General features: G+C 41.3%; 1 protein-coding gene across 1 annotated transcript in view; it reads left to right on the plus strand.

The window, feature by feature from the left end:
* The window catches only part of SDHD (succinate dehydrogenase complex subunit D), a 389,192-nt gene that overhangs the window by 206,157 nt on the left and 155,118 nt on the right, over positions 1–27,917 (plus strand). The window contains exon 2 of the mRNA XM_044081087.1: positions 11,946–12,059. Within this exon, the coding sequence (XP_043937022.1) occupies positions 11,946–12,059 (114 nt within the window). The remainder of the gene's footprint in view (positions 1–11,945; positions 12,060–27,917) is intronic.

Below are 27,917 nucleotides of genomic sequence, written 5' to 3' on the forward strand. Positions count from 1 at the left end.
CTCATTTGTCCTCTGCATGTATTGTTTCCACATTTCCCATTTTTTTCCTATACAATTTGCTCTTACCCTTTTCCAAAGATCTCAACTCCAGTACTATATTCTTTACATCTAGTAGCATTGGTTTAGTGATTTCCATTTTCTATTAGTTTGCTTTTTTGGCTGACACCATAATTTGACTTGGCAAGGCTTTACTATGTCTAGGTAATTTTCAGTTCTGTATCATAACTCAAAAAAATAATTTTCTTAACCCCCAGTATCTCTGACAAAGAAGTCTGCAGTAAATCTATGATGTCTGCCAACTCATTACACTCCCTGAAAATATCTTCCCAGTTACCTCTTTCTTTCCCATCATACCTCCAGCATTTGCTGTTTACCTGAGGAAAAATTCTTTGGAGTCTACTTGTGGTATAAAAATACCTATGTAATCACTTTCAAACAAAGATCCTAAATCTTCTAGACTGTTTTGCATATTTGGGAGACATACATATATCTCCCCATTGTTTCTTTGTGAATTGCTTATCCAATCCTTTATAACATCCTCTGATTCTGATAAGTTATAGCGCAATATTTTATATGCTATTCTAATTATTCCTTTTTCTTGGCAGCTTCTGTTCTAGATTCTACAAAAAAACTCTACTGGTGCTGGTCTTGTTTAGGAACCCCCTTTTTCTTTGTTTGCCTATACTTTGATATCCCTCCTCAATAAGGAAGGCAGTCTCTCTAAGCTGCAGTCCAAATACATTTTGGGTGTCTTCCCATTCTATTACCTTTCCCTCTCTAGTTATTTGCTCCCAATACCTTGGTTCTTTTGCCAGTTTTCTTCAATAGATTCCAGCCCCGTTGCCTATTGTCTGTATCACTAATTGCAGTCTGTGCCCCTAATTGCAGTCATCCCTATCAACAGAATCTCATTTTTCCATTCCCATGTTGGCTTGGTTCTTAGAATAATTTCTGCTACTTCATGAATATAATATTCTGTATGACTATTTATTCTCAAAGGTCTGCATCCAAAATCCTAGTCTCTCCTTGTTTCTTGAGCCCCCCATCCCATTTCATCATCATTATCCCTTTTCACTTTGAATTATAATTTTCTACTTTTCCTGTGTGTAGTGGCTTTAACTGTGTTGCTCTGAAATACCCCTTCAAATTGGGTAATACCAATCTGCCTTGTTCTGTTGGAAGAATTGTCTTATCCCACTTGACTCTTGCTGTCTTGCCTTCCCAGATAAAATCTTTCAGCTCTTTATTAATGGATAAAAATATGCCTGATATTCAGTATAGGACTAAAAATATTTTAACTACTTGGATCTTATTTTCTGTATCCATAGAACAGAACTTCTATTTCTCAGTTTTTTATTATCTTTTTAGTCTCTTCCCATATATCCATAGCTGCCACACTGGAATTATTTGTAATCCATACACCTAAGTACTACTTTTTATAATGTTCCCATAAATATGGATATTGTTGAACCAAATAGTGTGTGGGTACATAATTTCCTGCTTTTGCCTTTTTTTAGCTTCATTAATTTTCCATCCTGAAAAGATTTGAAACTGTCTCAAAATGTTCCATACTACTGTAATGTTCCTTTATGGTTTTATCGGGTATAAAATAATATAATCTGCAATAGCGCCAGTTTTTCTTGACTACCACACCAATTCTATCCTTGGATTTCTGAGTCCTTTATTTCCTTCGCCAGTGGTTCTAAATGTAATGCAAATCACAAAGGGGAAAAAGGACACCCCTGCCTGGTTCCTCTGCTCAAGTAGAAGTTGAGAGGACCCCAGCCACTTAAATTTTTGCTTCCGATCCCTCATGTATATCCTAATCAACCTTGTAATTTTATCAGGGAATGCAAATGCTTCCATTGTCCTGCTCATAAATTGCCATCTTATTCTGTCAAATGCTTTCTCTGAATCAAGACCCACCAACAACAGTGGTATTTTCTTATGTTCTGCTTCTTTCTGGATCATCAATTTTCTGTTGATGTTAAATGCTTGCCTCCACAAAACCGCATTGATCCTAGAACCATAAATTTTGGCATCACTTTTACCATTCTTTTAGCCATTAGAGACATAAACACATTAGAATCATTGTTTAGTATTGAAATGGGGCTGTATAAGGCTGAATCTGATGCATCTTCACCCTGTTTAGGTATTACAGCTACCACCGCCTTCTTCCAGGACATTGGTACTTCTCCTTCTCTTAAAATACTGTTAAACTGGTGTACAGTGAGTAGTAGTTTGGTGTACAGTGAGTAGTAGTTTCTCTACAAACATTCTGCTATCTCCCAGTTTTAGTATCTTGTCCTCCTGCAACAGTGCTGTCAGAATAGACTCCTTCTGCTGGTAGAATTGCTTCTTTACTATTAAAGATCTAGGTTGCTTTCTCATAGCTAGGTTTGGAGCATGGACACAATGTGCCCTTTCAGCTAACAACTCCTGCTGTGGAATACCAATCCTGGTGCTTATTTGTGCTTTCAAAAAATTAATGCAGTCTGTTCCTTCCAGCTTCTCTGGCATAGCTGAAAATCTCAGGTATTCCCTACATGGTCTGTTTTCTAATTCTGCTGTTTACAAACATGTGTTCCTGAGCAGTCTTGTATTCAGACAGCCTTTTCTTCATTTTAGCCTCTGATTTTTTTTTCAGCTTTATCACCTCATCTGAATGTTTGTTTAAAGCTTCTTCCATTTTTTTTCTGATGTTATGTTGTTTGTGTTGATTATACTCCATCAGTGTTTCATTCATTTTAAACAGGTCTGTGTGCAATTGTCTTGTATCTTCCTATAGGTTACTGAAAGTAGTGTCTGGAGGTTGCATTGCTTTTTAATGAACAGCTGCAGAATTTTCCCCAGTCAGTGTTTCTTCCTCACTTTTTGAAACTGATTTTTTCCAGGTGCTCTGCATTTCTTTTTCCTGGCATCCTGGCAGTACAGTTACTAGCCAGTTACTGAAATTAACCCGTAAACACAAAACTCTACTGGCCTTCTCTGTTGAGCTTCTGTTTCAACACTCTGAGAACTAGAGTTAAGCTGTTTGTGCAGCCATCTTAGAAGTCCCCTCAATTTATTCTTGGCAGTTATAAAAATACAGCTTGGTTTGTTGTCTGGTCCCATGGAAGTATTACTTTGATAGGTATTTTAAGACTTGTTCCAAGGTGATTTTAGGGGAAACTACATTTCAGGGATATTGGGGGCAACAGTGTGTAGGTGGAATAAATTTAGCACCAAGTTTGTATATCCATGGGATTAGAAAATGTGATCTCAGTGTAGATGAGTTCAGTGCAATCTTGGACATCATTCCTTAATTGCCTGACATAACCAAAGAAGGATTTGTAGTTTTATTTGGTATTTGTAGTGACCTTGCACACACATACTACTTTACATTTTTTAGTACTAAAGTTTCTTGCTGGCTTTTTTCAGTGCAGTCTTGAGATAAGGCGGTGGGGATTTCTTATAAATTTTCATCCTAGATTGCATAACAAAAAATAAGGAGTTCTACCAGAGCAGTGTCTTCCTTAGTCCATTATATTTAAGGTGGACAGGTACTGATGTTTCTATGCAGCTACTTAGGTGTTGGTAAAAGTCAGAGGTGAATGTTGCATCTCTTTCAGTTGGGCCCATTTGTAGGTGATTGGGAATTTTTTATAGGTCTTGTACAAGCTGAAGTAGGTTTGCCTTGGTGAAGTCCCTATAAACGGTCCCCTTTAGTGATGGGGCTGTACCATTAGGGCTGACAGAGAAGATGACAGACATCGTCAGCTTTAACTAGGGATGAAGAAATACAAGGTGGAGTACATGCAGAGGCTAGTTTGGTCAGGATCAGGTCAAGGATACTGGATCCTCTAGTGTGCAGCTTTACAGTTTGCTCCAGTGCACTTTCATTAACAAAGTCCATGAAATGCTAAGCATATCCAGTTTTAGAGGTGCATGAAGGTATTTGGTTGGATATTTAACCTGTCTGTGGTGTTACCATGTATCACTATTGAGAAAGACTGGTGGTGTGATACTAAAGATCGAAATTTCACTGTCTTGGCTATCCCCCCGAGAGTGTGTAATTTCTGAGTTGGTATTTATAAGTAGCAGGAGATGTGTATACAAGTAACATGAGATGTGGAGAATCTGTGCAGTCCCAGAGTTGATATTTGCAAAAAGCAGAGGCTGTGTGCATTAATCACGGGATTGCCCCTCCCAAAATAGCTGCAAAACTGTTTCTCATTCGAGTTTCTGCTGTTTTGTGAGATGGTCACAAAACTATCTGACTTTACTGGGAAAATGGTTTTCTAATTATTGAGCTGTTGCACTCCCCTGCAGCCATGTATGTTATCAAACTCAATGTGAATAAGTTCTTTGGTGGTGTATCCGTTTGTAATTTCCCAATAGCTTTCTTCTGTAGAACCAGAGAAAGAGAGAGAGAGAGAGTTCATGATAAGCGAATGCAGTCTTCCTTAATGTGCACTGATCAGTATGTGTTATAACAGTGTATGATGAAGTGCCTTTTCCGGACTCATACTGGAGTAAACAAGGTGTCTTTAACCAGTGCATTATGTTCAGTAATATCCTTATCACATGCTCAAATTCCAACACAGGCTTGTCGAGAGTGCAAGTATTTAGAGCAGTCCCTTCTATTAAATTTTATTTCTAACAACAAAATAAATCCAGTTCTAATTCCTTCTCCATCAAGAGAGACTTGAGTCCAGAGCATTCCTTTTATAGGGTTTATTAAGATAAGCACGTTCATCCTTGTAGACTTGCATCATTCAGAGATGCAAGAACTGGATATGAAAACGTCTCCAAGGACAAAAGTCCTTATTGCAATAAAACCTGTAAAAGGCGATTTGGAACTTCATTTTGTTTTTTAGAAATACAATTATTTAGTTGAAGGGATTGCTGTAAATACTTGGGACTCTCGGTAATCCTGTATTGGCATTTTGGGTTGTCCTGGCGAATACTTCCCTGTATATGGCCAGGATGGATTTGAGTTATTGGAGTCTTCACCCACAGGTGACCTTTGATTGTCTACCTGCATACTTGGAAGATCTTGCAGGAACTGTCTGAGGGGACTATTGGATGATATTTTTGTAAATCAAGTCCATAATGCTTCTGTGCCATTAGTTAGGATGCTTAAGATGTTGTATCCATACATTTTGCAACTTTTACAAGGGTGTCGCCTAGTTTTTTTTTTTTTTTTCTGTGAAGTTTAAATAGTTCATCAGGCTTGTCATCTGAACCAGACATTTTTTTGTTCTTTAAGTTGTCAGTCATTTTAAGTTTGTTTTTTTTTTTTCCTTTTCTTACAACATGTATTATGTAATGCATAACATTCCCAAGTAATGTTAACATGTCTAGCCTGATACAATGATTCAAAGTGTACCCATTCAGTGAGACCTGATGGTAAGTTGCAGTCTAGGAAGGGGAGTTCTTCATATGGAATTAAAGAGGTAAGGAATATTGAGCAAAGAGTGAGGAGTGATACTTCATTGGAGGGGCTATGTAACGGATGCATATGGGATTGCATTACTCTTCATGAAGAATAAGCATAGACAAACAGCAGTTGAGTTGAGTATTGCTAAACTTGACAGATTAATGTACACCTTAATCATATTTACCTCCAGGCAATATGGAAACAGTACTATGCACTGGTGGAGTGAATGTATGTATAAGAGACAAAGTGAAGGGATCATTGTTGCTCTAAGTCTGTACCAAGTAGGCTTCGCTAAGTTGGTTAAAAAAAATTAAATGGGCACTGTGGGTCTTTTTAATACTACAGCCACTTGGGAACTAAAGTATATGGGGAGGAGGAGGATATCGGAAGTAGAGAACTTGCTAAAGAGGTATAGGTCAGAGGTCTTGATTTTTAATTCTTTCAGTACAGCTTTCAGTTTTGCAGTGTTTTGATAATGGGAATCAAAGTCATACTTGAGACTGGTGCTTATGACTCATCAGAATAGACCTGCAGGTTTTGTGCCAACAAATCCTGATGTATATTCGACTTTTGAGAAGAGGCATTAATGGTTGGACAAGTCCGTTACTGGAATGAATATGCTAAAAGGTTCACCTTGCTTAAACTAATCATTCATGGAGGAGTTGGGATGGGGATTTCTAATACCAGCACTGTTTAGTGAACTTCCAGTCCTAAGCTGTTGTAATGGCCGCAACCAGCATCTGCTAGATGTCTGGTTGCTATGCATCAAATGATGCTGTCATTCATCCTGTAGTATCAGTGAATCTATATTGACTACTCATTTTAAGTGGTACCCAGCCACTGCTCCAGGGCCTTTATCACAACTACTACTCAAGTCAATTGAGTCAGAATCATGGCGTTATTCATCTTCAACTTAGGCCTAGCTAGGTTGTAGCATTATGTTTGTTTTTATATATATATATATATATATATATATATATATATATATATATATATAAAATTTTTTTTTTTTTTACAAATTTACTACAGGGTTTTATATAGAATTGCTAGGCATTGTTGGTTTTTCAGACGTGGAAAGATAAAAAAATGCTACCCTTGGAGTTTACTTAGCAGTGTTTAGCTGCTGCTTAAAGGAAAACTCCACCTTCTCGTACAGTTTATTTTGACTCTTGGGTTGCTTTTCTCCCTACAGTATGATTCCAGTATTGTGCAAGAACCTGAAATCTACTTGTACTTTTTAAGCTTAATTTCTCGCATAACTTGCAGTGGAATTTGTCAACATGTGATATCACAGACGCACAGAAATTTGTAGTCTGGTGCTGCTGACAATCTTGTATGGGTAGTTTGTCCTGCTGATGTCAGGAGCTCAGGCTGCTGTAAACAAGGCAGGTGTGAAACTGTTTTCCATTGTGTCTATTGGAAAGTGGAAGAGCACTTAAGCACCAGAGAACTCTATGGTTGCAGGGGGCCTATTCTTGTGGTGTCCCCAACCACAGCAAGTTATCCTATTTTGGTATTTTGTAGTGTGTCTGTCAAACTAACAAAAGCTAGTATAACACAGGGCTGTACATCTCTAGCTGTAATAAGTCGATCGCTTACAGTATGTAGATCGGCTTATTACTGTGCAGTTAAAAAAAAACAACCAACTCCACAGTAATAAGCCGATCTACATACTGTAAGCTATCGGCTTATTACAGCTAGAGATGTACAGCCCTGTGCTCTGCAGGCAGCTCCATGAGCATTTAGCAAGAAAACAAATGTAAGAAAAAATTATTTTTGCTTTTTTCTTACATTTGGTTACTTGCTGAAGGCTCATGGAGCTGCTGGCAGAGCCAAAGGCTGTACATCTCTAGCTGTAATACGCCGATCGCTTACAGTATGTCGATCGGCTTATTACTGTGGAGTTAGTTTTTTTTAATTTTTTTTTTAACTCCACAGTAATAAGCTGATCGACATACTGTAAGCGATCGGCTTATTACAGCTAGAAGTGTACAGCCCTCTGCTCTGCTTGCAGCTTCATGAGCCATCAGCAAGTAAACAAATGTAAGAAAAAAAGATTTTTTTTTTCTTACATTTGGTTACTTGCTGATGGCTCATGGAGCCGCCGGCAGAGCAGAGGGCTCTACATCTCTAGCAGCAAATACATTAGAAGGGCAATGTAAATGGAACATCGGCTGAAAAAGAACAGACAAATAAATTAATGCTTTTGCAGCAGATATTTATATGCATTCTTACCGAAAATAGTTTTAGCTGAAGGAGAACGTTCCCAAGGGACTTGTCTTGCAGTTTGGCTAGGGAAAAGATGATCCGATGCTGTTTTGACTCCGGACTGAAGCAGTCGATGGAATAGAGTTCCACAACAACTTAAACTGTGATTTTATAATGACTGAAAAGGGCTTAATGGTGATGTCACAGTGTGGGAGGATCAGCTGGAGAGGGAACTACTGTTTTAACTGTGTCGAAGGTACATCAGCTAGGTAGAGACCAATTAGACCAGAAAGAATGCAATAGCAAAGAATGGGGGATGGGCTTTCCTGCCCTACGCTAGGGAAAGGCAGAAATGTACAAGTGACAAACTTCTTCGTGCATTTTGTAATTGCTGATGGCTGAGATCAGTTTATAGGGAATGAAGAAGACTTGTGGTTGAGTAAAATTGTGACTGAGCCCGGAGTGTTCCTGATTCACAGCTGCTTCCAGTGTAGCCATGCTTTTCATAGCAAAACGGACTAGAGCAATTAGGTCAATCAGTGGTTCAAATGCAGTTGTCCCCTCTTGACAAATTTACAGAAGCGGCATCACAATATTGAAATATGCCAAGTTTAAAACTTTAAATGTTTGTTGTTTATATTAGTTTATATTTTAAGATAACTGGAATGAAGTAATAAAGATGTCTGTGACATTTAATGAAAAGATTGTAAAGTATCAGCACATTTACCTCATTTATTGTTTGTCATGTACTTACTGGGAAAGGGTGCTGTCAGTTCATCTTGGAATACAAAAAGATACTTTGAGCAAAGGCCTGAAACGTTGCAGCTGTGTGATTCCTTAGCATAGTAAAGCAAGCCCTGAGAAATGCACAGATGAGAACCATTCAAGAAATAAATGAAGCAGTTCTGTTACAGACAGTATAAAAGAAGACTGTGACTGATACTAATAGGTTCATAAGTTGGTACTGGGCTATCTGCCCGAAGGCATATATTAGCCCAGCCACGTTGTGCAGTATTCACCTCCCCTTTAGTAATTCCCTAGACCCTTGTACTAGCAGCTAGTAGCCATTATAATCTATTATATGCCATTGGCATGGGAATACACTACTACTTTTGTCTAGCATGACTCATATAAAGCAGACTTGAAATGGATTATGGGAAAGAGGCTTGAAGAAAAATAAGATAATGCTGATATATCAAGCCCCAGTGACGGCCATTTTGCAGAAAGCATGTTAAAAGTCCATAAGAAGCAGTCATAGTGATTTTGAAGTGTTAAAATAGTTCAGAAAACAGAGTGAAAAAAATGTAATTTATTTTTTTTACTTTTGAGGTGTTTTCCTTTAGCAGCAGATAGGCAATTTGACTGTCATAACTAGTCAAGGCAGTTTAGCACACATGTGCTGCAAATGCCTTTTGTCATGTGTTTGGTTCATAGGTAGGTACTAGGCTATCTGCCCAAGGGCATTTATAAGCCTAGCCAGAGTGTCGGCTTTTGCCACCCCATTCATTAATTAACTGAGCCTCTGCCAAGAAGAGCCAATGAAGTGATCCCAGGGGTGTATTTTCTGTTTCTGTGGAGCTGATTCTCTCAATTTTTGGCATGCATATTATGCAACTCTAAGCTAGTCTCTTAAAAGGCAGCCTTTACAAATTTCAAGAATTTCTCTTGTCCTTTGATCCAACCCTAATCATATGATTTGGGAGGATGACAATAAACTTATTCTTTCTGTTGCCAGCCTACATCCCTGCAGACACCATATTGGCATGTGAAATGCTGCATTATTTCTTTCTGATATTTGTTTTGGCATCGGTTGCAACATATGGGTATTGTTTGAGACCTGCTAGTGAATACATGACAGGTAAAATTATATTGGATATTTACAGTGTTAAAAAGGCAGAGTAATTTGGTTAAGGAGTCTAGCAATGTTAAAACTAATTACAGGTTGACCATATTAAAATTGTAGCCTGAGAGTCATTTTTTGTGTGACCTGTCAGTTGAAGTTGTCTAACATTGTACTTCAAGTAGAAACTTTGGAATGCAGCTGTAGTATTGAGATAGGACCTAAAGAACTCCTGTTAGTGGTTGGCCATGGAGGCATTGGAGGTAACATCAGCTCAGTTTGGCTCTTCAGGCTTCATCTATTCTGTTAGAAAAAAAAATTATAACAGAGAAGCCGAGCAGGACAAGGCCAAACCTCCCACAAATGGAAACGGAAACAGCATTAGGGTGGGTTTTTCCAGGAATTGATGCAGCAGTGGTGAACACTGCAAATAGATCCGTTTGCACTGTTTCAAAACAGAACAAATTCTGCTCTAGGATTTGTTGCAGGTAGGCCAGAAAAACATTTTTTCATTGTCATGGATGGATATGTTTCTTTGTGCTTTTGCACTAGTTTCCAGTCTTGTTATTAAGATCCAGAAGGACTCCCCCAAAGACAGTGGTGGTAACTTTCGGCCCAGGCAAAAGTAGTTTCTCCCTTCTTTTGAAAATGGCCAAGGGTAGTTAAGGGTAGTTACCAGAGAGTTCCTAGCAGGGTGGATTTCCTCACATGAAACACAGTTGTTTGATGAATCCCATTGTGAAAATTCATTTTACTGCCTGGATGATGGTTTTAATATCATTTAGGCACTTCGTTAAAAAAATATTTTCTGGTTGGTGATGCTAAGAACCAGGACCCTTTTTAGGCCCAGATGCCTCTGGTTCTAGAGTATTTGTTAGGGTTACCACTGGTCTTAATATCTTCTATAAGATTCATCTTTCTGCCGTCTCTCCTTTTCTCCCCTTGGATCACCTTTTCTGCCATACCTCAACTCAAAAACAGTTTTTGAAAACGTTTTACATACCCACCTGCCTAGAATACAGGTGGCTTCTCTCTGTGCTTGGGGAAAAAAAACTTTTGTATGAACCAGCTCTTCAGACTAATTTGAAGATCTTAACTTGGATAACAGTGTTTGTTTATTGCTCTGACCTCTAATAAGAGTATCTGAGTTGCAAGCTGTAATGGTGAGTCAGTCCCATCTACATTTTTCACAAGGGCAGTCTGTCTTTAGAACATATCCTTAATTTATGCTTAAAGAAATTTGAGTCTACTTTGAGTTGGAGCATAACTCTTGCCTTAGTCATACCCGAACCTAAAAACAAGGGCGAAAACCAATCTCCATACTCTGGGTGTCCACAGGTAGCTCAGATGCTATTCAGACAGAACATTAGCACAGATACTATTCACAGAACAAAATCCTTCTCTCATAGGAAACAAACAGATTATCGACCCGAGAGTAAGAAAAGTCCGGAACAAAGACAATTTCTAGATGATTCACATGATGTTTCTTTTCTGTTCTTACCATAGCTGGTGCTGAGAAGGGATGCTGAGTATATTGGGGAAAAGGATGCTAAGGATGAAGCTGCCAGGTAAGAGGAAAAGAGGAAGGCCTAAGATGAGGTTTATGGATGTGGTGAGAGATGACATGCAGGTGGTGGGTGTGACAGCAAGATGCAGAGGACAGGAAGAAATGGAAACAGATTATTAGCTGTGGCAAACCTAATAGAAACAGCCAAAAGAAAATATATAGACAGCGATTTTATATATGTATGTATGTATGTGTGTATATATATATATATATATATATATATATATATATATATATATATATATATATATATATATATATATATATATATATATATGTATATGGATATATATATGTATATGGATATATATATATATGTATATATATATGTATATGTATATATGTATATAGATATATATATGTATATAGATATATATATATATATATATATATATATATATATATATATATATATATATATATATATATGTGTGTGTGTATATATATGTGTGTGTGTGTATGTGTGTGTATATATATATATATATATATATATATATATATATATATGTATGTATATATATATATGTATATAGATATATAGATATATATATATATATGTATATAGATATATATATGTATAGATATATATATATATATATATATATATATATATATGTATATATATATATATATATATATATATATAGAGAGAGAGAGATATGTATAGGGTTCCTATTAGAACCTTGAACGCTTGAAATGTCGAACGTCATATGCTCGACACCATATGATTAATATTTCAAGTGTTCGAAGGTTAAGCATAACGGTATCCAGTCTAATTCTTCTCCACAGATACTGACTTTATACTTTATGAATCTCAGCTCAAGTGCATTCATTGTTTTGTGTGTTTTATAGTTTGTATCTTCACATTATTGTTTACTGTTTTTCTTTATTTTTCCCCCATTCTACAGCTCTCTTTCTCAACAGGTGCCTGCTTGCCAGGCCATTAGTCGCATCCGGGAGTAACAATAAGGAGTCCCCTGCTCTGTTGCTGTCTCGCATTCATGTCTCTCCTAACGTTTATGGTATGTAATACTACCTTGGTATGGCTTTAGCAAAGCTTTTGTTAGCATGTACAATTCTCTTTGGAATATGTCTTTATTCTACGTTTTGGATGTACCTCACTACTGTGTTCTGCTAATGACAACTTTGTCATTTCTGGGACTTTTTGTGGAGAATGCACATTTGTGAAATGCACCATCCTGTCATTTGTATGGTACCTATAACTGCAAGTAGTATAGTAAACTGCCTTGTCACAACTGCCATTTGATGTTAAGCTTAATAAAGCTATGTTAACTTTGTCTGTGTTCTCTTAACTCTGACACCCAGCCTTCCTGATTAATTCCCAGCTGACCCATTTGTTCCTGCTTAGGTACTTAATTGGCCTACTTGCTCTCGCATGGGGACAGTTGGGTGATAGGGAACAGACCAGCTTTCAGGTTGGTGAAGTGGCCCAACTTTCCCCCTTGGAGCTCCCCCCTCCCTGCAGCACTTCCTTTGACTCTGGGCTCCTTTCAGTGCATCTTGGACAGAATTCCCCAGCCATTATATTTGTACAGAGGCTGGATGTGTTTGGTAAAAGCATACTCTGCTGGTGCAACAACTGCCCATCCAAGTGGTGAGCCAGAGCCACAACTCTCCCATTCCAAGATGAATGCTGAGCCAGGAACATCAAGTCCCTAAGTTTTTTTTTTTTTTTTTTGTTTGTAACCCAAGCTGCCTCTGTCTGTGTTCTTTGTCAGTTTGGAAGACAAGGACTTGCTAAAGAAGAATGTGTTTTTAGCCTCGTATATGTAAAAGTAGGTAGAGAAGATTGATGTGTAAATGGAAGTTTAGCTTGGTGTACACACCTTGTATATATTTATTTTTTCTCCACACTTTCCTGTGAGATATGTTACTTAAATGTAAAGTAAATGTACGAAGCAACTTAACTCTGTTCCACAGAAGGATGGAGCCCTGTATGTCAGGTGTGGTGGGTTTGATTAGCGGCCCCGGTGCTGCATTTGCCAGGCATGGAAGAGGAAGTGTTCAGCATGTGTCCTGTTGCCTCTCTTATGGTTACGTAGGGTTGCATGCACTTGGGAAGGGCATTAGGTGGAGCAGTCTCCTTGTTGGAAACTGGAGGGGCCACCATTTGTGTTTTAATAGCAGAGTCAAGGCTGTTTTGGAAGGAACACCCATGCAGAAGTGAGCAGGGGTGTCCTTTGCTATCAGCCCATTGCACGTTTCTCCATGGTATTTTGCTGGGTACATGTGTGGAGTTATGGTGTAAAATAGAGAAAACCTTTACCCATCTGATTGTCCCTCCTAGTGTACCCTTGCCCCAATAACTGGCAGTGCATAGGGTAGTTGGTCGTGGGGTTAATGATCAATGGATGGTGGTGGTAAAAGGTTTGTTTCCATTATTATTTGCTCTATCAAGAGATACAGTGGTTGGGGAGCTGCACATGTAACAATGTAAGAGTATATTAATCAGGAGTGCTACTGTCAGGTGAACTAAATGTAAACGAGCACTGTGTGAAATTGGCATAGAATGTTAATACATTAGGGAAATGTACTCAAAAAGGCATCACCAGTTTAAATTTTAAAGTTCTTCTAGAGAGTGAGCATTGGACTGTTTTAGAAGTTTTTGTATTTGAGAAACTTTACTTCTTACGATTGTCACTGTGTCAAAAGGGTCTATATTTCATAGAACATACACATCATTGAATGGCATTTCATCAAACCCACACCCCTACCCACAAGTTGTATATACCAATTCCAAGATTGCACTACAGTGGAGAAAGGGCAAAATTTCTGATCCTTACCGTAGTAAGACTTCATTCAGAGTGATTTGAACAGCATGTTCGACAAAATGACATCTGAAATGCCTTTCGATGATGTGAATGGTCAATGAAATAATAGGGACCTGTGTCAAAGAACTGTAGAGTGAGGTGAAGACTTTTTTCCCCCCATTTGGTAAATCATTTAATAATGCTAATAATGTGTAGTATGTACTGTATATGTTATGTATTTCCTGTGATACTCTAAGGTGTGCCTTGACCCCCCCCCCCCATATACTTTTGATCAGGGCTACCTAAGCTTACAGTGGGAAAACCTCTCCAGATGCACCATGTTCACAAAATGCAGTTTTGCATGGGCTAGTGTTTTTCTACACACGCTTCTCTCTCGCTTTCTAACCAGTAAGTAAGACGTCGGTTAGAGCAATGAGTTGTATTCTGTTCTACTTCTTTGTAAGAACATAGACAGGATAAAGACGTTTCAGAGAACAGAAACAAAGGTGAAAGTCTGTGTGTACAGGAGACATGCAAGCAAACTAGATGAGTTTGAGATGTGTAGAGTTTAGAAAATGTGTTTAGTATAGTGTAACTTTCTCTATTTTTCTCCTTTAATTTAAACCATAAGATTCATAACAGTTTCAGAGTTAATTCATTGACAGTGTGCACCTTGTCAATACACACCTTTAGGCTTTACTGGTTTTCTCAAGGATAGAGAGGCCAATTAGTCCTGTTTTAAATTTGAGAGTATCCATCCAGTCATCAAGGTTTAGTTTGAAGGAGGAAATTAAATCACATTATTTTTTACCTGCAGAGGAAGTGTATTACAGAGAGGGTGGAGGCGCTAGATAAACAGAATGTGATTTACTGAAGGGTCTGGATGTTCATCGTGCATACAGCTGCAGTCATAACAGATGGGTTCTCTTGCTGTCAGGCGGGTCCTCGGTTGGCCGAATTCCAAAGTTTAGGTCCAGCGTCGGTTGTCGTCGCTTCTTCCCTGACGTCAGTGCGACAGGGGTATAAAAGAACCAGCCGATGCCATTTTCTTCAGTCTTTCTTGCAGCGTGGTGCCCGAAGCAGAAGCAGTTCGCAAGTGCCGGTTGGCCAGCTCCTGAGATTACGAAAAATTTGGAAACAAAGTCTTCTTAAAAGCTAAGTACCCCGCTGGGGAAACTTTTCTTGCCTCAGACCGATGTCAGGCAAAGTTAATAATTGTATTTCTTGTGGGAAGCAAATACCGCATAAGGATTTCCATTCCCTCTGTATACCTTGTTTAGGCCCAGACCACGACGTCTCGGTCTGTCGCTTTTGTGCTACATTCAACAAACGCACTAAGCGTCGGGCGGAGTTCGCCCAGCATTTTTTTGGAAAAGCATTTAACTATACTATGTCGTCTGATACTCCGACTCCGGTTTTGTCTAAAAAACGCAAAGACAAGGACCGACACTCGAGGTCCGCGGCCTCTACCGACACCACGCCAAAGCTGACTACACGTGGTCCGGTTCTCAGCGAGGCGCCTACGCAGCCCCTGATTACTGACGACACATCTTTGGCGGTGTCTCCTGTACCCGAGGTCGCAGGCTCCTCGGCCCACACCCCGACAACAGATACCGAAGCCACTCTTGACGTTGAAACACAGAATGTGGACAGGTCCACCTCCACTCAAGGTGTCTTCAGACCTTCCTCTTCTTTCTCCATCAAGGCTTTCACCAAGTCTAAAGCAACCATGCACCCTAAGAGACCAGCTACACAGGGCCCATCTCCAGGCCCCATGCCTAAGAAACAGATGCTTAAAATGGCTGAGGATTTAATTACTCTAATCAGAGGTTCTCAGCCACCTCCGGACAAAAGGCCCAGAGTGGAGGAAGATTCCCCCTCTCGGATCAGGGCTCCATTATTTCAGAACACTCTGATGATCAGGAACAGTCTTACTCCCCTTTTGAAGACTCTGATGCAGAGGAGTCTATTCCTTCTGTATACCCCCCCTGAGGATTACTCATTTGGGGAAACTTTGCATACCTTAAGGGAACACTTCCACTGGGAAGGCCAGGATTATTCAGATTCCAAGAAAAGGCTCAGGGAATTTCTTTTGTTACCCCAGCACAGGCCTCTGGCTATACCTCCTGTCTTGGACATCCTAGATGATGTTTACTCGGAGGCCTGCCTTAACCCGGACTCTCTACCTCCAGCTCCAGTTAAGCCTGACAGGTACTACAGGGTTCCTGACTCGCACCAATTTCTATACAAAAGCCATGCTGCTGACCTAGAATCCATCTCACAGGGGCCCAAGGGAGTTAAGGCCTCCATTGCCAAAAATCCATTGCCTTCCGAGAGAGATTCAAGATCTTTAGAAAGGTGGGGAAAAAGGTATATACCTCTGCTACCTTATCCATGAGGGCCTTAAACTGTCAGTTTCATATGCTAAAATACCAACAGGTCCTGTTATCTCAATTGAAAAGTAAAATGTCACAACCGGAGCAACCAGACTTGAAGGAATTGCAGGATTTGATGCATAGTGCAGAAGTGGGTAAACATACCTTACAATGTGGTTTTGATGCTCTAGAGGCCTCATGTAGAGCTGCTGTTACAGGCTCAGCCATACGTAGGCATGCCTGGCTCAAGGAACAAGCCTTGCCTGATCATGTCAAAGCTAAATTACTAGACGCCCATCTTCAAAAGGATGCACTGTTTGGGGCAAATGCTGAGGAAGTATTACGGAAAATGGAGGAAAAGGCTAAATCAATGCAAACTGTGAAATAATTTCTGCAGGTTCAACCCCCCCCCCCCGTTTTAGTAGAAATTGGCCTTCCAAAAACTGGTCCTTTCCTGCCACAGACAGACCCCAAAGAGGCAGATACAGACGCTCGAGGGGCAGAGGACAATCCCAAGGATCATATAGAGGCAGACAATGGCAAGCTCCTACACAAAGAGGTGGTGAGGACAACTCGCAATCTTTCAGAAAGCAAACCCAATGACTTTCCCCTTTGCATGCCAACCAGGTCTCAAATGGCAGCCCCCTTAGGAGGAAAGCTGGCACTATTCTTAAAAAATTGGCATGTTGTCACAAAGGACAAATGGATCCTGGACATTATAAACAGAGGCTACAAATTCCATTTTCATACCCTTCCAAAAATGAGAGGCATGCCAAACCTGCCACACAATCAAAGGGCAGAGGCACAAAAGCAAATTTCAGATCTTATAAACATGAAAGCTATTCAAGAGGTACCTACACACGAACAAGGTCAAGGTTTTTATTCCAGGCTATTTCTGGTGCCAAGGAAGGGAAAAGATTGGAGACCTATTTTGGATCTTTCCATACTAAACACATTCCTACTCGTACCAAAATTCAAGATGCTCACTCTACAGCAACTTCTTCCCATGCTGGGCAAGGAGTCTTGGCTGGTAACATTGGACCTCAAGGAGGCATACCTGCATGTCCCAATCAGACAAAATTGCAGAAGATACCTCAGATTTCTTGCAGGTTCAACCCATTATCAATTATCTGCATTGCCCTTTGGCTTATCTACTGCGCCCAGAGTATTCACGAAATGCCTGGCATCAGTAATTGCCTACTGCAGACTTCAAGGGATACAAATATACCCTTATTTGGACGACTGCCTGATCCAAGGGGACAGCAAGCACATTCTTCTGAAACATCTGGCTTATGTAATAATGTTATTAAACTCTCTGGGATACACAGTCAACAAAGAGAAATCAAGGCTAATACCCTCTCGGAAGATAATTTTCCTGGGTGCCAATTTGGACACAAACACTCAGATGGCTTACCTCACGCCAGAGAAGCAGGGGCAACTAATTCAATATTTCAGAACACTGGCAAATTGCACCAGGCTGACTGCAAGGAAAATCCTGCAGGCTCTGGGATTCATGGCATCTTGCATCTTACTAATCCCATGTGCAAAGCTGCATATGACAAAACTACAATGGTACCTAAAAAAACATATAGTCTCAACACAGCCACAGTTTGGAAACAATAATACCACTAATTCCATGTCTACAAAAGGAATTTCTGTGGTGGACTCAAGCATGTCAAGCAAACACAGGTCTTCCATTCAGCAAGCCTCAAGCAAATCAAGTCATCACAACAGACGCCTTGGACTATGCCTGGGGGGCGCACATGACAGACCGGTGCATTCAGGGCAAATGGTCCCAAAAAGAAAAGCACCTTCACATCAATCAAAAGGAAATGCTAGCAGTAATAAATGCTATTATAGCTTTCAAGGACCTTCTGCAACCAGGTCAACTATTGATAAGAACGGACAACACCACAGTTATGTGGTACATAAACAAGCAGGGAGGAACACATTCTTATCCCCTATGCAGACTGGCCATGTCACTTTGGAACATGGCCATGGACTTACAAATGGAACTGCAAGCACAGTACTTGCCAGGCAAGGAAAACACGCTGGCAGACAACCTAAGCAGGAATATGACAGATCCACACGAATGGAAATTGCATCCAAAAGTTTTTACAGAAATAATCCAAGAATGGGGAAGGCCAGACATAGATCTCTTTGCCTCCCACAAAAATCATCAATTGACCAAATTCTGCTCAAGGATCTTCCATCCAAAGGCCTGGAGAGTGGACGCTCTCTCTTTCAGTTGGACATCAATGACAGTTTATGCCTTTCTGCCTCTTCCTCTGCTGCCCAAAGTCCTATTGAAGACCAGAGCAGACAGACCAAAGATGATCCTCATTGCTCCGGACTGGCCAAGGCAACACTGTTACCCACTCCTGAGGAGCCTGACACCTTCCCCACCATGGACCCTGCCTCTAATGCCTCTTCTTCTGACTCAGCACAGCTTCAAAACTTTTCACAGTCAGTTAAAAACACTCAATCTAGCCGCATGGAAGATTCCTTAGCATCACAGCAGGCCCTACTCTCCAAGGAGGTGCAGGATGTCATTTTGGAGGCCAGAAGGCCATCGACTAGAAAAGCTTACTCCGCAAAATGGAAACGTTTTTGTGTCTGGAATGAGAAAAAGGGCCAGAACCCTGGAAAACTGAATTTACCTCAAATACTACAATATTTGGCTGAACTACTAAGCAGTGGACTTTCGTTCTCCTCCATCAAAATCCATGCCTCAGCCATTTCTGCAGAATACAACACTGATCCACCTTTATTCTCTCACCCTCTAAGACAGTTCCTCAGAGGGGCTAAGAATTTAAGACCTCCAAGGAAACAACCAATACCTGCTTGGGATCTTAATTTCATTCTGGAAAAACTGACTTTGCCTCCTTTTGAGCCAGCTGCCTCATCAGATTTGCAATATTTGTCCTGGAAAACAGCTTTCCTTCTGGCTATCACCTCAGCTTGTAGAGTTTCAGAACTACAGGCTCTCATGGCTGTCCAACCTTTCATCATCTTCCATCAGGACAGAGTTTCCTTACGAACCAACCCGTCCTTTATGCCTAAAGTGGTATCCAGGGTAGCTTTAAATCAGGCCATACATTTACCTACTTTTTATCCTAATCCTCAAAACAAAGGGGAGAGATTACTACATTCCTTGGACATCCACAGGCAACTGCATTATTATTTGGACAGAACAAAACCTTTCAGAAAATCAGAACCGCTCTTTGTGGCCTATGCGGTAGGAGCTCAAGGAAAGCCAATTTCCAAACAGACTATCTCAAAATGGATAGCCCACTGCATACGCATTTGCTATTCCTTTCATGGCAAGACTGTACCTACAGGCATTAGAACTCATTCCACCAGGGCCACAGCCACCTCTGCAGCCTTCCTCAGAGGAGTTCCTACCAAGGATATTTTGGAAGCAGCCACTTGGAGTTCTGTGCATACCTTCTCCAAGCACTACAACCTACCATTATACTCCAAATATAGAGCAGGCTTTGCCACTGAAGTCTTGCAGGGCATTTTGGCTCCTCCTAGTTCCACCTAGTGCCTACCACCCCTTTCTTAGCTTTGGGATTCTACCCATCTGTTATGACTGCAGCTGTATGCACGATGAACATAGTACAGTTTTGTACCTACCATAAATGTAGATGTTCGAGTGCTAATACAGCTGCAGTCCAGGTTTCCTTCCCTCCTTCCCCTCTAGGGGTATTCTTTTATGGTGTATTTGCTTGCAACTACTGTTTTTTGATTATATTGCATTGCATTATTACATAATTTTATGTATTGCCTTCCTTCTGGGGGCACCTGACATCTGGAGCAAGAAAAACTGAAGAAAATGGCATCGGCTGGTTCTTTTATACCACTGTCGCACTGACGTCAGGGAAGAAGCGACGACAACAGACGCCGGACCTAGAATTTAGGAATTCGGCCAACCGAGGACCCGCCTGATGGCAGGAGAACCCATCTGTTATGATTGCAGCTGTATTAGCACTCGAACATCTACATTTATGGTAGGTACAAAACTGTACTTTTGTGGTACTAGTTAGTCATGCTGTTTGATTTGCTGAGATGTAGGAGATGGAGCATTGTATCTGTAATAGTGTGGTACATGAGACAGACCTAGATCACCCATCAGGAGTCTGAGATGAATTACGTATACAGAACTTCCAGGCTGTCCTGCATTTTAAGAGTTAAACAAGCAAATAAGACTCCTAGTGAAGTCCTCCAAAGCTAACTATGAATCCAAATTAGTTTCCCTAACTAAGGATAACCACAAGATGTTCTTTAGTAATGTCCATAACCTCAAAGGTAAGGCCTAGATTTGCGCTGAACTCGTAGTTAATGGTACTACATGTATAGAACCTGTGGACAAAGCAAACCTGCTGGCTGATAGGTTCAGTGAAAACTTCACTCCCCTGTCCCCGCCATGTGTACCCAAAGCATCCCTAACACCTATCACTCGCCTAGTATCTTCAAAGAGAAAGTCTTAAGTATCCTCTTAAAGGCCAAAAACAGACTCCGAGGGACCAGACAGCATCCCGGACTGTGTTCTATATGGGTTAAAACAGGAATTAGCATCACCATTGAGCACTCTTTTCAATCGCAGCCGAAGCACTGGCTTTGTTCTAACAGAATGGGAAACTGCTACTGTTATCCCTTTGCACAAATGGGGTTCATCCACAGACCCCAGGAACTATAGGTCCATTAGCATGACCAGCCTTTATCTGCAAGGCCATGGAATGAATCATCCTAGGTAGGTACTAGGCTATTGGCCCAAGGGCCTAAGTAGGCATAGCCAACAAGGTTCCCTGGTTTACGCCACCCAAGAAAGTTGTAGATTCATAGGTAGGTACTAAGCTATTGGCCCAAGGGAAATAAACAGCCTTTGCGTGTCTTGAATCCAGGACCCTGTACACTTTAGTCACACTAGTTAACCACTAAGCCATCACATCATGGACCTTATTAACAGAGATGTAGGAAATCTCCAAATGCTTCACCCCACCTATAAATCCAAAATGTGAACCGATAGGTGAAAAACCGAACTGCCAAAATACACTGGAACTGCTGTTCAAAAATGTCTTTAAACGTAAATTCACCAGTAACCACCACTGAGATAAAAATAGAGAAACAGGTTTATTTGAAGCGCTTTTCGTTTGCCTCTTAGGCAAACTTCTTCAGAACAGTAACACCGAAATTGATGCAGTTCACCCTAACATTGAGCAGATTGGAAATGTGTCAACACTTGACAGTGCAGATTTTCCACTGGTAGAACTTCGTAGGAGTGAACGCATCCAAAATAGGAATAATGGTAATATTAGATATAATAGTGGTACACAGGATGAATATAATAACAATTTTTTAGGCGCAAGACCCAAACAGAAGCGCCAATGGTCGAATCACACCAACCAGAGAAGACCCAACAGATAATATTGGGTACCACTCAAATTGTATGTACTAAAGTAAGCCTAAACGCTGATGTTGAGCTACCCCTTTCTTTACCCCTTTCTTCACCCACTCCAGTGTTAATTAATCCGAGTAACAATGACATAAGTGTTGACGGTCGACCTGTGGGACCTGAGATTAGTTTTAATTCTACTGGTGACTTTAAAGTCGTTAATTTTTCTCATCTCCTTATAACCACTGACATGGCTGACCTGTTATCTAAAGGTCAAACTTATGTCCCTAAACAAAGTTTTGCTATTGTTGCATCCATTATTGATGTAATGACGTACACTAGGAAACTTAATTTCCAACTAATGATGGGTGGTGAGGTTCAACTTGAAGGGGCGAACCGTTTACATGTACAGAGTGCATTCAATCCACCTCTACACCCATTATTGGCTACTTTCGAACAAATTTGTGAGGTGGATATCAGGAGTGTTAAAGGTAGATCCAGATATTGCCATGCACCTGATTGTTCCAAAGAAAATGAATGTTTAGCACACCTTCGATCTCACAATGTTCGTGTATGCAAACCTGATAAGGGTGGGGGTGCAGTTATATTTGACCAACACGACTATTTTGACAGAATGAGTCACAAAAGAAATACTGACTCCAATACAGGAATCCACGAAGTGAATAGTAAATGTCGACCACAGTGTCCAAGTAAAACGGCAATGAGACACAAACCAAGAACCCGTTGCAAGTGTAGGCAAAAACCAAGACACACTGCGAGTAAAATAAATAAAATAGATAATTTATTCCACCACGAAACAGCAAAAAACACTTGGACTAAGCGCTTTCACCAGATACACTGGCTCTACACAAGACTCTGATGAAGCCAGTGTATCTGGTGAAAGCGCGTAGTCCAAGTGTTTTTTGCTGTTTCGTGGTGGAATAAATTATCTATTTTATTTATTTTACTCGCAGTGTGTCTTGGTTTTTGCCTACACTTGCAACAGGTTCTTGGTTTGTGTCTCATTGCCGTTTTACTTGGACACTGTGGTCGACATTTACTATTTATTTTGACAGAATGACTTCCTTGCTCCAATCTCCAGCTTATGTTTTAAGTTCAAGGAATGAGGTGAATAGAGCATACAGGACCATCAAAGATAACATTGAGGAGATGTTAATGGAGGGTAGTATCGACCAAAAATTATATAATTTTATGGTCACGCAGTATCCAAGATTCCCATACCTCTTTGGCATACCTAAAATCCACAAGGACTTAAGGGACCCCCCAATGAGCCCTTTGATTGATAGTAGGGGAGCACCATCTTATGCTTGTGCAAAGGTGATTGACAATATTTTACAGAAGTATGTCAAACAGGAGGGTCAAATTTGTAAAGACTCGTGGTCTTTCTTGTCTAAAATTAATGATATAGTGTTCCACGATTATCTTAATTTTTTGACAATTGATGTAAAAGACTTGTACACGAGCATCCCCCACGATGTTGCTATTGAGTGGGTTGGCGACAGGTTGAAAGCAAGGAATGCAAGTAATTACGACCTTTCGCTTGTGGGCAAACTAATGGATTTAATTTTACCTAAAAATTTTTTCATGTTTGGGGAGAACTTTTATTTACAAAACACTGGTGTCGCTATGGGTTCCCCTTGTGGTGCGAGTGTGGCAAATCTGGTGATGGCTAACTGGGAGCATCAATTTGTCTTTGATCAACTTAGTTATGCTGAGAACCTTGTATATTACATGCGTTTTTTGGATGATATTTTTATATTATTCAAAGGGAGTGAAGTTCAAGCAGCAGAGTATGTAACTTGCCTAAACAACACAACTACATTTTTGGAATTTACCTCCAACTTTAGCACCACGAGGATTCCTTATTTGGACTTTATGTTAACAAAAGGACACTGAAGCAAATTGTTTTACAGCACAAATTCATAGGAAACCCACTTAATGTCCTTCAAGGATGCATCTGCAGTCATAACATATGGTTTGTCCTGCCTCAGGCAGCCCTTCGGTCGGCCGGATTCCAAAGTCTGGGTCTGGCCTCGGCTGATGTCGCACTTTCCCCGACGTCAGAGCATCTGGGGTATAAAAGCATCAGCCGACGCCATTTTCCTCAGTCTTTCTTGCCGCACGGTGCCCGAAGCAGAAGCTGTTCGCAAGTGCCGGTCGGTCAGATCCAGTGATTTCAGCTACCGAAGACTTCGAAAAAAGCTAAGTACCCCGTTGGGGACTCTTTCTTGCCTCAGCCGATGTCAGACAAAGTAAATAATTGTTTAACTTGTGGGAAACAAATACCTCATAAGGATCTCCATTCTTACTGCCTTCCTTGCTTAGGCCCAGACCATGACGTATCTGCCTGTTTAGCCTGTGCCTCCTTCAACTGACAAACTCTTAGATGTCGGTCGGAGTTTGCAGAGGAGTTTTTTGGAGCCGCTTTTGCTTATAAAATGCCGTCGGAGACTCCGACTTCGCATATGGTCAAAAAACGCAAGCTGAAACCACGGCTAGGCCTACCGCGAGTGTCTCTGTTTCGGCCGAAACAGAGTCCTCGGCGATTCCTTCTTCCGAAACCATACCCGACCACCGAGGCCCGAGAGGCCCCAGCTGAGTCAGCTTCAGAACTACCTACCGAAGCTAGTGTTCAGGAATTGTCAGACACCATACCTTTGGACATTTCTACCCCTGCACGTGGGGCAGCTAGGCCCCCTGCTTCCATGTCCATTAAGGCCTTTTCAAGGGCTAAAGCTGCCAAACTTTCAAAAGCTTTGCCTGCCAAATCTACCTCCCAGAGGCCTTCCTCTAGTTCACAGATCCTCAGCCTTGCTGAGGACCTTATTTCCTTAATTAGGGGTTCACAACCTCACCCAGACAGGGCCTCTCTACCTCCTCCAGACAAAAGGCCCAGGACTGACCCCTCTGATCCTCACTCCTCAGATGATTCCACGGATGGATCTGAGTTGTCAGACCACCAGGAAGGGGCTTACTCGCCTTATGAGGATTCAGATGCAGAGGAATCTATCCCTTCGGCCTCCCCTCCTGAAGAGTTTTCCTTTGGTGAGACTCTACACTCCTTGAGAGAGCATTTTCAATGGCAAGGTCAGGATTTCTCTGATTCTAGAAAAAGATTAAGGACCTTTTTGCATTTGCCTCAGCATAGGCCCTTAGCTATACCTCCTGTTCTGAATGTAATTGATGATGTGTACAATGATGTCAGTACAGCCCCTGATACTCTCCCTCCGGCCCCTGCCAAACCTGACAGATACTACAGGGTCCCGGATTCTCATTTCTATTTGTATAAAGCCTATTCTGCAGACCCAGAAACTATTTCTCAGGGCCCTAAAGGGGTTGCGGCCGCTACTGCCAAAAATCCTCTACCCTCTGACAGAGAGTCTAGAGCTTTAGAGAGATGGGGAAAGAAGGTGTATACTTCTGCAACTCTTTCTGTCAGGGCATTAAACTGTCGATTTTCATATGATACAGTACCAGGAGTATTTGTTAGATGAACTGAATAAGAAACTTTCTTCTCCTGAACCCCTAGACCGTAAATCCCTTCGGGATTTGGTACACAACTCACAACAGGTTAGTAATCATTTCTTAAAATGTGGCTATGATGCACTGGAGGCTTCATTTAGATCAGCTATGACTGGGGCAGTTATTCGTAGGCATGCCTGGCTGAAGGAGCAATCTTTGCCAGACCATGTCAAAGCTAAACCCCTGGATGCTCCAATGGAGAAACAAAATTTATTTGGCTCCTCTGCTCAGGAGATCTTAAAAAAGGTTGAAGAAAAGGCAAAATCTGTGCAAACAGTTAAAGATTTCCTGCAAGTTCAACCACCGAGATTCAGCAGAAACTGGCCTACTAAGAATTGGTCCTTTCCAGACTCGGACAGAGCCCAGAGAGGCAGGAACAGGCGCCCTAGAGGCAGAGGTCAATCGAAGGGCTCCTACAGAGGCCGTCAGTGGCAGCCTGCCAACCACAGGAGTAGTGCAACAGCAACAACAACAACTAAAACACCAGGACAGGGTCAATGACTTAACTCTGATTCCGCCTACCAGGGATCAACTGGAAGCACCCTTGGGTGGAAAGCTGGCTTTATTCTCAAAAAACTGGCATTATATCACAAAGGATACATGGACACTTCAAATAATAGACAAAGGATACAGGTTCCACTTCCACACTTTGCCAAAAAGAGGCGGAATGCCAAACCTTCCACCAAATCAGAGGGCAGAGGCTTTAAAACAAATCAGCAATTTACTTCAGATGAAAGCAATAGAAAAGGTACCATGTTCAGAACAAGGCCAAGGATTTTACTCCAGACTATTCCTTGTACCAAGAAAGGAAAATCAATGGAGGCCTATTCTCGACCTGTCCGCACTGAACACTTATCTCATTGTGCCAAAATTCAAAATGCTGACCCTACAGCAACTTCTTCCCATGTTGGGCAAGGAGTCTTGGCTGGTGACTCTAGATCTCAAGGAGGCATACTTGCACGTCCCTATTCGACCAAACTGCAGAAGACACCTCAGATTTCTTGCAGGATCAGAGCATTATCAATTCTCAGCATTGCCCTTTGGCTCATCTACTGCGCCCAGAGTATTCACGAAATGCCTGGCATCAGTAATTGCACATTGCAGACTACAGGGAATTCAAATTTACCCATACCTGGACGACTGCCTAATACAAGCGGACAACAAGGAAAATTTGATAAAGGACTTGGCCTATGCCATACACCTGCTACAGACCTTGGAATACACAGTCAACTTCCAAAAGTCAAGACTAGTACCATCCCAAAGGATAACCTTTTTGGGTGCAGATCTGGACACAACCACCCAAATGGCCTTTCTCACAGAAGAAAAACAAAAACAACTTCCAGAGTACTTCATGATTCTGACAAGACAAACTCAACTTACTGCAAGGAAAATCCTGCAGGCCCTGGGTTACATGGAATCCTGCATAATTCTAATACCGCATGCCAGGCTGCATATGAGGAAATTACAATGGTACCTCCGGAGTGTATGGTCTCAGCACAGTCACAGTTTAGAAACCATGATACCAATCATTCCATGCCTTCAAAAGGAATTCCTGTGGTGGGCTCAGGCCTGCCAGTCCAACAGAGGGCTGCCTTTCAACAAACCAAAACCAAGACAGACCATCACCACGGACGCCTCAGACCGAGGATGGGGAGCACACATGGAGGACAAATGTATCCAAGGCCTATGGCCTCAAGGACAGCTAAGCATGCACATAAACCAAAAGGAAATGCTGGCAGCGAGGCATGCAATCGAGGCATTCAAACCTTTCCTCCAACAAGGACACCTGCTAATAAGGACAGACAACACCACGATCATGTGGTACATAAACAAGCAGGGAGGCACACATTCTTACCCTCTATGCCGGATGGCTATGAATCTGTGGGAACTATGCCTGAATCTCAGTATCCAACTACAGGCCCAGTTCGTGCCAGGGAAAGAAAATGCACTGGCGGACAGCTTAAGCAGAACTACCATGGATGCACACGAATGGATGCTGCACCCAGACATCTTCCAACTCATAGCAAAGACATGGGGAATGCCGGAGTTTGCCTCCCCACTCAACAGTCAACTGAAGACATTCTGCTCAAGGACATACCACCCACAAGCTTGGAGGGTGGACTCTCTCTCTTTCAGCTGGAAAGCCCTAACAGTATATGCCTTCCCACCTCTCCCATTGATGTACAAGGTTCTACTGAAGATCAGGGAGGAACAGCCAAAAGTGATACTAATAGCTCCGGACTGGCCAAGACAACACTGGTATCCATTATTGAGAAGCATGTCTCAGGCAAAATCATGGCCTCTCCCCCTATGGCCTCTTCTTCTGACACAGAACAACTTCAAGACCCTGCATCCCAACTTGAAAACATTGCAGCTAACTGCCTGGAAAATTCCTTAAATCCCAATCAAACTGTTTTATCTCAGAGGGTGAAGGACATTATCCTGGAGGCTCGCAGGCCTTCCACAAGGAAGACATACTCAGCTAAATGGAAGAGATTTCTCATTTGGAGCACATCAAAGGGCACAGATGTCACAGTGGCAAACCTAATACATATCCTAGAATACTTAGCAGAATTGTTCCACAATGGCCTGTCCTATTCTTCCATTAAGATTCATGCTTCAGCAATTTCAGCAGAATACAATGTGGTTCCACCTATCTTCTCACACCCTCTCCTCAGACAATTTCTTAGAGGGATCAAAAATATTAAACCTCCAGGAAGACCCCCTCTACCTGCCTGGGATCTCAACTTTGTGCTGGAGAAACTGACACTACCTCCTTTTGAACCAGCAGCA

The sequence above is a fragment of the Protopterus annectens genome, chromosome 8.part0 (genome assembly GCF_019279795.1).
Source record: "Protopterus annectens isolate FY-2018-M chromosome 8.part0, PAN1.0, whole genome shotgun sequence".
Taxonomy (NCBI): Eukaryota; Metazoa; Chordata; order Ceratodontiformes; family Protopteridae; genus Protopterus; species Protopterus annectens.